At 31.2% G+C, this 15624-nt stretch overlaps 1 protein-coding gene and 1 pseudogene across 1 annotated transcript; one reads left to right on the top strand and one right to left on the bottom strand.

Moving 5' to 3' along the window:
- Nucleotides 1-4570: 4570 nt before the first annotated feature.
- Nucleotides 4571-8983, top strand: LOC113861706 (laccase-4-like). The gene is made up of 6 exons (XM_027494698.1): nucleotides 4571-4729; nucleotides 5806-5957; nucleotides 6314-6558; nucleotides 6678-6812; nucleotides 6926-7858; nucleotides 8445-8983. Exons 1-6 carry the CDS (start codon nucleotides 4643-4645, stop codon nucleotides 8573-8575), a joined length of 1683 nt encoding a protein of 560 aa, XP_027350499.1. The 5' UTR covers nucleotides 4571-4642; the 3' UTR covers nucleotides 8576-8983.
- A 1241-nt stretch (nucleotides 8984-10224) lies between these two features.
- Nucleotides 10225-15219, bottom strand: LOC113861707 (annotated as a pseudogene).
- Between the last annotated feature and the right edge of the window lie 405 nt (nucleotides 15220-15624).

Consider the following 15624-nt stretch of genomic DNA (forward strand, 5'->3'; position numbering starts at 1 on the left):
ACATAAAGAAATTAATATTTTGTTTCATGAATTGACACATGAACCACTTTGAGAAAATCCAATGTCTATGCTAACTTTAATCCTCCTCATTTAATTTATGTATGTACATAGACACATTTAGAAAGAAAGATTAATTTTACAATACATTATAAACTTTGTGTATTCATATATTACAATTAATTTTACAATACACGACTATATAAAAAGGGTTAAACATATTTTTTATTTTTGTAAAGTTATTGAAATTTACCAAATTTATATAAATTTAATTTTAGTCTTCATAAAATTATCAAAATTTATTTTTAGTCCCTTAACAAATTTGTAATCCTTGGCTTTTTTATTTAAATATTGTAAATTTAAAAACAAATTTTTAATTTATTAATTTTTTTAAAAATTATCTGTCTAAAGTAAGTCAATCCAAATGACAATAATTTTATCAAAATGGCCGGCCAAAATGTTGATTTTTTATTTATTTTAAAATAAATTTCACCATCAAAATCATGAAATAACTAGATTGTAACACATGTTAGCATTAGTGTAATTTCGCAATATGATTAATAAAATTAAGAGATAATTTTGCAATGGAAAATGCTAACATGTCACCATATGAGTGAGTTTCACTGTGAAAATTATACTATTTGCAGGAATCTAACAGGTGACAAGTGTAGCACAATTTTTGCTCATTATGCAAATAATATAACAAAACTTTTACACTATATATCTCTATTCACCAGCTCACACTATATATCATAAATGAACTAAAATAACCTAATAACACTCTTAAACTTGTTCTTCTTGAATGAAAATGAGCGGGTGATGAGATATATAGTATAAAATTTTGTTATATTATTCACATAATGGGCCAAAATCGTGCTACATGTCAAATTCTTATAAGTTGTACAATTGTCATGACAAAACTCATTTAAATAGCGGCATATGTCACAATTTGATTATTTCGTGCATCTAGTGACGAAATTTATTTTAAAAAAATGTCAACATTTTCACTAATTATTTTGACTAAATTATTGTAGCGTAAACTAAATCAAGACAAAGAAATAATTCTAAAAAATTAATAAATTAAAAATTTATTTTTAAATTTATAACATTTAAATAAAAAAGTCTAATTTCTTACTGACTTATTTTCATTTTTTGTGGTTAAAAAATTATTTTAAATCTCTATTTATACAATTAGAAGCTATCTAAACTTACATTTTATGTTATTGGAATGTTTCTATGTGCACAATTCATTTTTTATTTTTATTTATTCAATGCTTTATTTTATATTTAATTGCATATAATATTAAGATTTTAAAAAAACCAATTTTTAAAATATTACTTCAATATAAGGTTTTATCTATTGGGTGATTCAAATTAGTAACTTCTAATTTCATAATTTTTATATAGAGATTAAAATAATTTTTTTATAAGAATTACAAGTGAATTTTAATAATTTTACAAAAATTAAAAGCAAATTTTAACTTTTTACACACTAATATGATAACGAGAGTTCGGATAGTTACATTAGCAATTAATGGAGACTGGGTATTAGAAAAGAATAATTTTAACGATTTTCAGATTAAAATATAATTTTTTTTTATAAAAAGTAAGAGTAAATTTCAATAATTTCACAGAAATTAAAAATATATTTAACTTTAGTTATAAAAATATCATATTAACTTTATATTTAGGTGGGTTATGATAAATATATCTATTTATAATATATCTATTCCTATTTTTTTTTATATAGGCAAAACAAATCTTATTAACAAGAGTTCAAGGGGAACTCAAAATCTATATACACAAAAAATTACTTACTCAGAGAAATAAAAAGCAAAAATATACTTATGCAAAATTAAGACAGATGCAATTTCGTGAGTTCAAATACCAATCAGCTAACATAATAGCTTCTCCCTTACTAACAAGTGATAACCATTTCCAGGATCTCAGAATAATAGAATCTAGGACTTCCCTCTCATCCAAAACACCATTGGAAAATATAATTCTATTTCTATGCAACCACATAGACCACACTGTACTTACTCAAATAATTAATAAGCATATTCCTTCTCTTTTACTACAGCCAACACCAACCCAAGAAAGCAAGTGAGTCGATAAATCTGAAGGCAAAACCAGTGAGAATCCAGGCCAACGCGCAGTAAAGTACCAGATTTAAGATTAAACTGAGCACGTTAAAAATAAATGAGTTGGAAGTTCCTCCAAACCATGACAGAAACAACAAGTTATATCATCAATTTGAACACCACGATCAATTAGTAAACCTTTACAAGGAAGTGCATTCAACAACAATTACCAAGAAAAAATCAGACACTTAAGAGGGACCTTCCCTCTCCATAGCCTTTGCAAGGCATCTGCCGTACACTGATCTATACTATTAGGACCACCAAAAAGTTCAAATAGCCATGAACACGCAGATTGCACTGAATAACAACATGAAGAATCTGCCCTCCATATCCATTTATCTTCTTGTAGTAACTTAATAGAAACTTCATCCACAAGTTCCAACAAAAGATTAAAGCTCGAGATCTCATGTTGAAAGAGTCCTCTTCGCCAACTAACATTTCAAACCCATCTATTGCCATCATGAAAATCATTCTCCAATACACGTGATTCAGCATTTCTCGTCACTGCAAATAATCGCGGAAATGCTTCACATAATCGCACCCCTCCTACCCACTTATCTCTCCAAAAAAGAGTGTGTAAGCCTGCACTCACACTTCTATCAAACTTCTCATCCAGCCATGAATTCCCTTGATGAATATCTATTCCTATTGTAATATTAAACTTTCAAGTGTGCATTATGTAGTTGGTTTTTTTTTTAAACCATATAAACAAAATTTATACATACTTTATTACTTTTTTTCAATTTTTTTTCACTTTTACTTTTTAATTTATGAACTTCTTAACATATTTCTAAGAATACAAAATAACAACCTATAAATAGTAAATTTATATTGAAAATTACATGATATCATTGAAATCAATATATTAATAACATCAAATTACTAAAATTTTTTATAAAAAAATTCTTTCTTCATATATCTTTTAATGCACGTTAAAAAAAAATGTTAAATGTATACATCCTATTTATGAGGATGATTACTTCATCTTTAGATCACATCTCAGCGTAACTATTTATGTTTTACTATGTAGCTCCTACTGCTCTTTCTCTCTCATATCTAATCCTACCAATTTGAAAGAGTTCAAAATAATTTTGTATGTGTCAATGAAGAATCAAATATAAAACTAGATAATTTTCACATTTTTTATTAATTTATTTTTTTAACATTACAAGTATATTTACTCTTAAAGTGATTCAACATATATAAAATTATAAACTTTGTGCCTAAGTTTTAGACAAATTTTATATATTATCACAAATCGTCGAGGTAATTTAAAGATTATTTAAGTTATATTTCTTATAATACGATGCTATGCTTTATATATGCAAGCTCAAAATAAGATGTCTCATGTCTTAAGTTCCATAATTTTTAAAATCATTATAGCAGTAACAAATTAAATACTGAAATTTTTCTTAAACTATTTAGTTAAAAAATGCAAAGCTGATAAAATAAAATCATGCTTGACAAGCGGCTCAATATCAATTACGCAAAGTTTTAGATCTAAGTTTTTGTGTGTATGCAAGTTTAAATTTAATAATTAAACATAAAATGCGGCTATTTTATAAGAATGTTTTAGTCTTACTAAATTTACTGTTACCTAATAGTTATTTTTTAAAAGTATTTTCTTATCTAATTTTTTTTTGTACATTAACCACACATCACCCATACACATGAATCATATATTTGTAGTATACTTAATTTAGGTTTATGGTCTTCTTTATATCTTAAAACGATAATGCTCATTAGTATTCTTCCCTTAACTTTCTATTAATTAATTAAATTATATCCTAAAGTTGGTGAAAATAAAATGATTTTTATCAGTTTATGATTTACACTAAACAAACTTTCCAATAGTTATATTATTTCAAAAATAAATTAAGAAAAAAATAACACCAAGCTTGAAATTATCACTAGTGTTAAATATAAGTCACGACATATAGAATGAAATATCATTTATTCTGAATTCTAGATAACTTTGCTTCAGTCAACAGCGTACAACTGCAGGTAGAGCTTGGAAGGAAGAGGAATGTATAGTTTAGCGACAGTAACAAGTTTACTGTGTTTTAATTGGTTAGGTTAACAACTATCTTCCTTAATCATTAGTTAACGGGGGAACAGAAAGAAATATTTGAACCTCAGAATACAACCAATCAACTAAATACCTCGATGAGTAGTATTTATCAAAAAAATATGTCTAATTAAGAAGGTAATAACTTCCAAAAAATTAAAGAAAACATGAATTTTCATCACAAACTTTATGTGACATGCAAGATATCATGAGATATTATGGATATTTCCTATCTCTTTCCCCCTGGCCAAGCCTTAATTTCGAAGGATCCATCATTCACCTAATAACCAAGAAAGAACCAGGAAGAAGCAATGCTCCTGTTTCAGCCTATATAAGTGTGGGTTGCAAGTCATTCATGAATGCACTTAAGCACTGAAGTTGTAAGACAAGTTAATACAAGAGTAAGGAGTTAGGGTGGTGAAGACTGATTGAAATGGATTCTTGGGTTAGAATGTTATTTATCATTGCTTGCATTGTTCCAGCTTTGGTCGAGTGCAAAGTGAGGCACTATAAATTCCATGTAAGTAAACCATTTTTTCTGGCTTCGTGGGCATATGCATTGTTTCAATCTTTTTAGAGTCACGAGCTTAAACAATAATGCAATTTGTGCACTTTTCAGCCATTCAATCACAATATAGTTGTACTTACTGTAAAGTTCATATTAAGGTATATTTAACTTGGAATAGTGATGATGTGAAAGCTGTTAGATCTACTCAGGGCATTGGCATTTTGTGTAAAGTAGGTAATGAGTTCATATATAAGCTATATATTGGTCCATTGTTAAGCCACATGGCCAAAAAAGAGATACAAATTAGCGTATCATAATCACCGAGAAAAGGTTTACGAATTCAGCCCCCAAACACAATATTACTCTAGCTCTCTCTTATTCCTTTTATAAGACACATTCAATAAAAAATTTTGTTAACTTTAATCTTTAAAATTGAGTTTAAATATACAAAAACTTATAAGTAGTCTAAGATCCGAAAGAAGACATAGTAATAAAGGATAAATGAGAGACTTAAACAATTAATTATAACAAAATAGTTTAATATCTTGATCTGTACAATTTTTTTTGGATAAATTAGAAGCATCATAATTAGTATTATAATATGACAATTTTTATTCTCATTTAAAATTATTAAACCTAATTTTTCAAAATTTAAAATTAATTTAGATTTTACTAACTCCATTTATCAAAGACAATTGAAAATAAATAAATACTTCTTAAAAACTATAAAATACTTTTAATTAAAATGTTAACTAAAAGATACCCTATTAAAAAGATAATTAAGAGGAAGTATATTACATATACAACATTATAACAACATAAATTCTTATTTTCTATTTCTAGGTGTCCGGAAGCATCATGAGCAATCTTAATTAATTGTCTCGAAGCTACAATTTCGCCAAAATTCAGTCATGAGTGAATTTTGTTACATTCAAAGCAGAATATAATATATTTATATTCTAAAATTATTGTTACAACATGGATGGTTGACCTATTAAACACTTCTTCCAACAACTTGCACACATCACACTACCAAGGAAAATAATCCAAAGGGCTTAGGTCATGCTTAATTTTGGTAATGGGTGCAGGTGGTGCTGAAGAATACGACTAGGTTATGTTCAACCAAACCCATTGTCACCGTTAATGGTAAGTTCCCAGGACCCACTCTTTACGCAAGGGAAGATGATACAGTGCTGGTCAAAGTCAGAAACCGTATAAATCACAACGTCACCATCCACTGGTGAGCCTTCATTTTTTATTTGCTTCAAGTTGCATGCAGAAAGTACTGTGTGGAGAAAAAGAAAACACAAGAATTAACCCATTTATAAAGAGATGTTTTTCAAAAACGCGAAAGCTGACATCTTTATTGTCTTTTTTTTGTAGTTTTTAGTGTATTTTTGGATTACATACATGTAAGAAAGATAAATAGTAAATAAGAGATAAAAATAATTATATATGATATTGCATATATAATGTCAATTTTTAGTGATTTAAATATCAGAACTATATTATAAATATATAAAATGATATATCTAAGCTAAATAATCTTGAATTAATGCTCATTGGAAGACTATAACGTTATAACCATCTTGACAGGCATGGTGTGAGGCAACTGAGAACTGGTTGGGCTGATGGGCCAGCATACATCACTCAGTGTCCAATCCTGCCAGGAAATTCTTATGTGTACAACTTCACCATTACAGGGCAAAGAGGAACACTTCTTTGGCATGCTCATATTAACTGGCTAAGGTCAACTCTCCATGGTGCCATAGTTATCTTGCCAAAGCGTGGTATTCCATACCCTTTCCCAAAACCAGATAAAGAATCGGTTGTGATATTAGGTGAGTTCACATAATCAATACCCTTTACTCCTTCATATTTTCCTATTCATGATTTTGACTTGATTAGTCCTCAACATAGCAAGGTTTATAATTAAAATTCATTATGATGATATCTACAGGAGAATGGTGGAAATCTGATACTGAAGATGTTATCAATGAAGCTCTCAATTCAGGAGTGGCACCAAATGTCTCAGATGCTCACACCATTAATGGTCTTCCAGGGACAGTGTCCGTGGCTAATTGTTCTACACAAGGTAATGTATGCTGCTTTTCACTTCTTTGCTTTTTTTTCATGTATTATGGATTTCATTAAGTGCTAACTACAGGTATGCTTAATTGATTTCCTTTCTTGGTTGAATATAAGTAGATGTGTACAAGCTTCCTGTGGAAAGTGGCAAAACCTATCTGTTGAGAATTATCAATGCTGCACTCAATGAGGAACTCTTCTTCAAAATTGCTGGCCATACCTTCACTGTAGTTGAAGTTGATGCCACATATGTAAAACCATTCAAGACTGACACAATTCTAATAGCCCCTGGCCAAACAACCAATGCCCTTTTAACTGCTAACCAAAAGCCTGGTAAATACATAATAGTAGCATCTACTTTCATGGATACTCCAGTGGTAGCTGTGGACAACATCACTGCTACAGCCACATTGTCCTACAATGACACTCTTGCCACCACCCCAACAATTCTCACTATCCCTCCTCCAAGAAATGCCACCCAAGTTGCTAATAACTTCACTATGTCCCTTAGGAGCCTTAATTCTCAAAAGTACCCAGCAAATGTCCCATTAACAATTGATCATTCACTTTTTTTCACTGTTGGGTTGGGAATTAACCCTTGTCCATCTTGCAAAGCTGGAAATGGAAGCAGAGTGGTGGCTGCTATCAACAATGTGTCATTTGTTATGCCAACTACTGCATTGCTTCAGGCACATTACTTTAACATCAAAGGGGTGTTCAGCACTGATTTCCCTGCTAACCCTTCTCAAGTTTACAACTACACAGGGACTCCACCAATAGCAAGTTCACAGACCACAAATGGCACCAAGGCTTATAGGGTAGCATTCAACTCCACGGTTCAGATTGTTTTGCAGGATACTGGGGTCATTGCTCCTGAGAGCCACCCAGTTCATCTTCATGGCTTCAATTTCTTTGTTGTTGGCACAGGAGTAGGAAATTATGATCCCAATAAGGATCCAAATAACTTTAATCTTGTGGATCCTTTTGAGAGGAACACCATTGGAGTGCCAACTGGAGGGTGGACTGCTTTCAGATTTAGAGTAGATAATCCAGGTAAATTTATTAATTCTCATTCATACTCAAGATTTTAAATTCATGGACAGATTCAGAAACATGTCTGCCAAAATTAATAGGAATTAAATTTTGTTATACGCACTTGTATTAGTATAAGATTACAATTTTGTTAAGATAAAATATATTTTAAATCTTTATAAATTAGTTGAATTTACTTTATTTTTTTAAATTTTTTATTATTTTTAATTTTTATAAATTTAATTTTTAATAATAATCTTTATAATAATTTATGTGAACGTAACATGCATTTAAATATGTCATGTTATATATTTCTAAATGCATTTTATGTTATTTTTAAGCGACAGTATAAATTAATTTTAAAATTTATGAAGAGTAAAACTAATAAAAGAATTGAAGAATTAAAAAAATTATTATATTCATAAAAATTAAAAATATATTTAAGTCATTTTATATAAAAAAAAATTAAAAATAGTCAAGGAGAAAGAGATAGGAGCCATGCTTCAAAGCTCAGAACCACACTTGCCTTGGTCTATGTTCTATAGGTCATATTTCAAATATTAATATTTCTTCATATTAATATTTTCTAATTCCATATATTTGACAGGAGTGTGGTTCTTGCACTGCCATTTCGAGGTGCACACAACATGGGGACTAAAGATGGCCTTTTTGGTGGACAATGGTAAAGGTCCTGAAGAATCATTGGTACCCCCACCAAAAGATCTTCCAAAATGTTGACACTTTCAGCCATCAATTAAATTATGAACAAACAAGGGAAGGCCTTCCAATTTAAAAAGAAGCTTTGGAAGGATACAGAGAAGCCAGGCAGAAGAAGAGAATGAAAACGAGGATGGTTTTTAAATAAGAGGGTTGTTCCCATTGCTGTTTTTGGAGCAAATGAGAGGATTCTTCATTCACGTTCTGTAAATTAGAGCCATGCATTTCGGTTTTCTTTGCAGATACACTTTTTAATTTGGGTATTTTTTATTTTTATTTTTTTAAGCTATACTGATCATATATGTATAGGAATCAATAAGGGCATGCTTTGGTTATTTATTGAAATCAAAGTTTTATGTAATTTACCGCATTGTATGGTTGACATGTCAGAATTATTTACCTTAAGGAGAATGTTAATATGTCAAAACTCAAAAGAATGCCTCGTTGGTTGCTGAATGAGGTACGGATTTTGTCACCGATATAAAATGATAAGGATATGGACACTCCGACAATGCATGCATTCATAAACAAAAGAAAAACTCAAATAAAATCAAATGTGAACAAAATAACAAAAGATGTAAATTGATAAAATTTGTGTTTATATGTTATTGTGTATTCAACTTTCCCTTGTACCTCATGGAAAAAGTGAGACACTATTTTTTTAATGTTTTATGTTTTAAACTAACTTTTTTCAAAAATTAAAAGTCATTTATTTCAAACAATACTATTGTTTCCTTTTATATAAAAGTTTTAACTAATAATTTTTTTTTTAAACATCAAAGAAGTAGTATTGGATCTGTGTCTCTAAGGCGTTAATGTTAAAAAAAGCATGTCTTACAATATCATACTTCAATCAAGAGATTAGAAGGGCAAACTTCATAGATGGCAAAGAAGATCCAGATGTTCACGCAGAACTACATTATTTTTAGTTAATGTGACATTAAGATGGCTTAATCACTTTTACTCTCTCTTTTTTCCAAAATTTAACGTTTATTATAAGAAATTTAAATTCAATGATTGGATTTATAGAATTTGTTTTTGATAAAAAAAAATTAAATTGGTATTATTTAAATTTAATACTTAATATAAACAAATTCTATTCATTATATATATATATATATATATATATATATATAAAATTTAAAAGAAGAGAAGTGATTCCTTGTGAGTTGTCTTAATCTCAAGAGGAACGGGTTTGGATTTGACCATTTCATCCCTTCTTTTTCAAATTTGGTTTATACATTTTTATAATGTGATTTTTTTACACTTATCATCCTTATTTTCTGTACCTTTTATAAATAAACTTTTGATAGATATTATCACTTCTAGAAATTATATTTAAAAGGTCATTTTCAAAAAGTGCTACGAAAAGAAAATATTCGTGAACTATTCTCATCCTCGACAAAGGCGGAGGGCAAATGACAACTGCACCTTTATTGAACAAATTTGTATTATCAGGTAATTTGCATTAAGTAACTTTGGCCAAGTTACTGTATTTGATTATCCACTTATCAGTTATGCGCCGTACTTAGATGTGTTCAAAACGTGAATAAATACCATGGTTAAATGTTCTTGATGGCACCATGTACCTTATGTAACAGTCTTGGTTCCTAAACCTTATAATATCATAGTAAAGGCCCTTTGCTGCTTATGATGAAGCTATAGTCTGAATTGCTTTAGCATTCAAATATTAATTTTGATAAAACAGGGACATAAAGGAATGAACCTGTCACCTTAACCACTAAATAATGGCACAAAATACAGTGCAAGCCACCATATTGTATGTTCCATTGTACATTTAATAAAAAAAATGAGTGCAGTACATTCAATCAGCCACACTTTTGATCTCATATACAAGTATTCTGAGGCAAAAGCTAGCAAGCAAGGAACCAGCCTAAGCTTGGAAGGTGAATTTGCATCACCTATAGTTGACTTGAGGTGAAGGGAAAAAACGTTTGGCCACCCATTGGAAGGGTCTCAATAGCTGAGCTCTTTTCTTGCGCCAGAACCAAATGGCAGCATTGTATTGCTCATTGCGAATCTTTCGTGTGGCCGCCTTCCAATCATACTGTTCCATCTCTTGTCGTGCAGCTTTTCCCATGGTTTCTCTCAACTCTTTGTTGAGCAAAAGGGGCCTCAATTTATTCAAGCAGTCTTCAAGATCACCAGGATTATAGAGACAGCTAGTTTTACCCTCTTGATCTGCTGGTATTATGTCTGGAATGCCTCCTGCACGTGCTGCTACCACAGGTATCCCTGAAGACATGGCCTCCAAAACAACAAGGCCAAGAGTCTCTGACTCTGAAGGCATGACAAATACATCTCCACTGGCATATGCTTGGGACAGTTCTTCCCCTCCTAACATTCCAGTAAATACTGCACACATACCTTCAAACATATTTTCCAGTTCCTCCCTGGTATCCAGCATCTCATATTACTAAAAGTTGCCAAAGTTTTTATATCTAACATTGCTTTATCTAGAGAGGGAGGGGAATAATATATAAATGAAAAAGTATGACATGTGGACTAGAAACTCCAGCAGGCTTTTCTTGGAGAATGGCTGGATTATATTTTCAGCATTTAGATACTTATAGACATAGATAATGGTACAAACTCCTCCCCCCCCCCCCCCCCCCCCACACACACACACACACACACACACAAAACCCTCAGATGAATGGGAACAAGAAAGAAACGAGAAATTCCCTTTCATGGTGACAGTTAGCCATAATGAATAGAAAGGAAAAAGTAAAGAACATGAAAACATTCACTCACTGAAATTCATAGTTAAAAGCCACAGGATATCACTTGAAGAGAAACAAAAACAGAGATATGTCAGAGCTCAGAATTAGTCACCTGTATGGCCCATCACCAATGAAAGCAATTCGAGCCTCAGGAAGCCTATCCATGAGCCTGCCAAAAGCAAATAGTGCTATCTCAGATTCAGTACATCAATAACTAACAAGCAGTTTTTGCTGCTCTTCCAGTTTATATTCTGGATTTTAAGATTGACTAGAAAATCTTGAAAACAATTACTGCTCCAAGCTATGCAAATTTCATGATGATGTTCAGTACCTTTTTAGAAAATCTAAACTCTTCTCAACTCCAAGCCGTCCAACATGAACTACCAAGGGTTTCTCAGGTTCACCATTGCTGTATGACAGATGTGTAAGGATAAAATGAAATCCCATTGTTATCAAAACTTGGACGTATGAGAAAAATAGAGAAAAATCCAAACCTTAGCCTTAATCGCATTTCATGCGAGCGGTATTTGGGATGGAACTTTTCAGAATCAACACCCTTATTCCACAGACGAATCTTATTAGCTGGATATTAACAAGAGAAACAACTAAGTCAAGATTTTGCTTCATTGACAAAGGTATACTATGAAACATGTATTTTCAGATACTGTTACCAATTACACATAGCTGAAAGTGTGAAAGACCACAAGGGAATTTTTTGTTCACCTGCTGTGACTCTAGCTGCTTGGAGATCTCTCGCAATGGCAGCAGATGGCACCAGAGTCAGATCAGCTGCTCTGTGAAGAAATTCTATATAAACCAGAAAATTTATGTTATGTTGACAAATATTTGAGTCCAAATAGGAAAGAGTGAGCAATAAAGTGGACATACTTATGATCAACCACATCGGTTTCACCAGCCAGCTAAAGGTATATCTTGGAATGTACCTAGAGACAAAACAAGATCAGCAATACATGATTTAATGTGGATCAGTTCTGTCAACATGGCATCATATCAGAATAATTATTAGCAGAAGTGGCATGCAATATAAAATGGTAAAAATATTCAGGAAATCTGTAATCTCAATAAAACTTACACTGGTACATGGGTATGATAAGACATGACAATAGGAACACACAAAAGTTTTGCTATGATAAGTGCTCCAAAAACCTGAAATTAAGCCAGCATTAGTAATGTGGCAAATAAGTCTTTACACCTACACTATTCATAATAACCCCAAAATTTAACAAATAAATGGATAGAGGAATTGCAGACCAACCATTACACCTGGCGATGATGCATGTATTATGTCAGGCTTAAACCGGGCTACCTCTGAAACTATTCTTGGACTCAGTGCCAAGGAGAGGGGTACTTTCTGATACCATGGGCAGGGAAAGCTGCATTTCTCATTTGTTTTTGGGATAAACAAAAATTGTTAGTATAAAGAACACAGTCTTAGAAACTATGTAGATAGTGTAGAAAGGCTAACAAAATATTGGAATCGCAGAAATTAGAATACTACTGAATCTTGTAATTATTACATTATCATGGAGCGTCCCCTATATAATTTGAATTTTAAACACAAATTTCATTATATGCTTCTTTTCATCCTCCTTTCCATGAGGTGTCTAAAACCTAAAGAGAAGCGATCCTAAATCTTAATCCATGTGTGCTTGATAGACCATTGTGCATTGAGGAAAACTTTTCTAGCAAACTGTGTTTCAACTCTGGTTTCCAGTCTTTGATAGTGACTTTGAAAAGGAAATAAAGGGTGGAAAGAGAACCGGACAGAGAAGTCAAAGATCCAGGGCACATTGTATTTCAAATGAAGGCCCAGAAAAAAGCTCAACTCATGAGTTTAACGGGGAAAAGAAATAGAAATTAGTAGGAAAATATGTAAAAACGAGTTGACCGAATCTTGTAATTACGGTAACACTTCATGATTCTTGTAATCATTACATTAACTCAATACAATAAGCCTCCACTATGTAACTCCAATGCCTTCATAAAGGTAATCATACCTTTAAACAGCATTTAAAACTAAATAGAAAATACTTAATGGAACATGTTGATAATGGAACATGTCAAAATATCATCACATTCTAAATCAATATCAAAATGTCAAAAATCGTAAAATGATGATAATAGGAATGCCATAAGTATTCACGAGTGAATTCAAAAGTGCATAACATATACCAGCAGACTATGATGTAAGGTAATGACCGTTGACAAATATATGCAATTTAGAAACATGAACCAACTCAACCAAGCTTGTAGTGATAGATAGACATTAAGTTAATTATTCAAAAACAACAAATTTAGAACCCCAAGTAGAGCAAAGGGTTAAAGAAGCAAAAATGAACTAAGCAACTGAACAGTGTTACCAACCTCCATGATCCAATTAGTTTAGCTCCATAAAATTCCTGGGGCACTCCTTCATGCGTTGTCACAACCATCACCTGTAACAGACAAATAAACACAACTAGTTAGAATGCAATGTAAAATAAAATTACCGGATAAATGTTCAAATATTATATTTATATCATGCATAAGCTAGATTGCAAGTTTTCTCTAAATATTTGAAGATAATGTACAAAAACACCAAATATAAAGGAAATAAGCATGTGCAGACAAAGAAATTAAAGAAGTAGAAAAAGCTACCTCATCTCCCATTTCACGAAGACATCTAATAAAATTCTGAAACCGGTTTTTGTATCCTGAGACGTATCTGCAAAATAAACATTACTTTGAAAATTCAATTTCATAACAATAATATATACAACTCAAAAGCAGAGTAGAATAGCAACTTTGTTAAAAAACAAAAAAAAAAAAAACAAATCGGGAAAACGGTTTTTCTATTCTTCCAACAACTAATCTATAGAACTTATGTGTTATCAACAAACTGGTAAGTAAATACAAATTCAGATGAACCAAATGTGGAGATTTGACGTCTTAACAAAGCAGATAAAAAAAAAGAGCCTATGACAATGGTTTTAAATTGCAGTCGCAGGTGTGGTTACATTGTGGTCAGCAAAGTTGTTGAAAACTGCGTGTAAATAAGAGCAATTCAGTTTTGGAGACCTAATAAACAGGCTGCAATTCAAAAGTTAAAACCATTGATCATGCCTATGACATTTGACATAAAACCACACACTAACTTAGTAAATTCATCAAACGCTACGAAATCAACTTTGAAGCCAATATCGACAAGTCAATTCAGCGTGCACATTTGTGTTGTTGGCATGGTTTTAGGGATACTAAGCACAACGAAGAGTAATTCGGAAGCAAGAACAAAGGGGACTCACGCAAAGGGAGAAGGCTCGACAAACAGAGCAATTCGACGAGGCCTTGAATTGTTCTCATTCTGAGAGCCAAGCAAAGCACCCTCTTTCTCTTCCTCTTCCTGAGAATCAACCTCTGCCATGGCCATGTTTCTAGCTTCAAGTACCAATTTTTTTCTACCCTTTGGAGTTTTTGACCCCGGCAAAGAGCACAATCGTGCTCTTCTGCAACAAAGGGTAATGGGTTTTGCTCCCAACGAGTGAAAGCGTAGAAATTTATAAGAGCAAGAAATGTACGAATTAGAACAAGAAAGTGAAGTGGTGGTAGAATAAAAGAGTAGAGGAGAGAGTGAAGGATTTATAGTTAGAGGAGCAGTTTTCATAATTGTAAAAGGAACAACCATGGATAGAATCAAGATCGTACAGTTATTCTGTCGGGAGAGAGAGAGAATCCAACGAAGTTGGAAAGGTATCTAAGAATATTGTTGCTATTTCAAACTATAGACTTTTTTGCTTTTGGAATATATTCTCTTGGCATAAGTTTCCTTAACCAATAAACCATTCTCCGCACACTGAACTGAAGAAGCTATAAGCAGATTTCCCCCTCTTTAGCTAGTTATTCCTTTTGGAGGTGGCGCTTATATTAAAGGGTATGATATTTTATGTGCAGAATTTTTATTTTTATTTTTAGATCATTGATATTTTTGCGCATTATTTATAGGATTAAATATATATATATATATATATATATATATATATATTCGATAATATTTTCTTACATTGATATAAATTTAAAAAATTATATTAAATTTAAATTTTTATTTAATTTATATTTAACAGATTGACTGTTAAATATAAATTAAATAAAAAATTTAGATTGAATATAAAAATATTTAGATAAACACTGATATATATATATATATATATATATATATATATATATATATATATATAACTTAGGTTATTGAGAAAAAAGTCTTTGTATAAATTTAGTTTAATTTTTATTTAAAATTAAAAAATAAATTTTGTATTTTTCAAAGAAAACAGT

The sequence above is a fragment of the Abrus precatorius genome, unplaced genomic scaffold, assembly GCF_003935025.1.
Source record: "Abrus precatorius isolate BTA unplaced genomic scaffold, Abrus_2018 Scaffold3, whole genome shotgun sequence".
Lineage (NCBI taxonomy): Eukaryota > Viridiplantae > Streptophyta > Magnoliopsida > Fabales > Fabaceae > Abrus > Abrus precatorius.

Excerpts from the sequence above, each read along its gene's own strand:
- LOC113861706 (XM_027494698.1), top strand. The coding sequence starts at position 4,643 with ATGGATTCTTGGGTTAGAATGTTATTTATCATTGCTTGCATTGTTCCA. Across the intron at positions 5,958-6,313 it reads CACAACGTCACCATCCACTG|GCATGGTGTGAGGCAACTGA; the intron begins GTGAGCCTTCAT and ends CCATCTTGACAG. Across the intron at positions 7,859-8,444 it reads ATTTAGAGTAGATAATCCAG|GAGTGTGGTTCTTGCACTGC; the intron begins GTAAATTTATTA and ends TATATTTGACAG.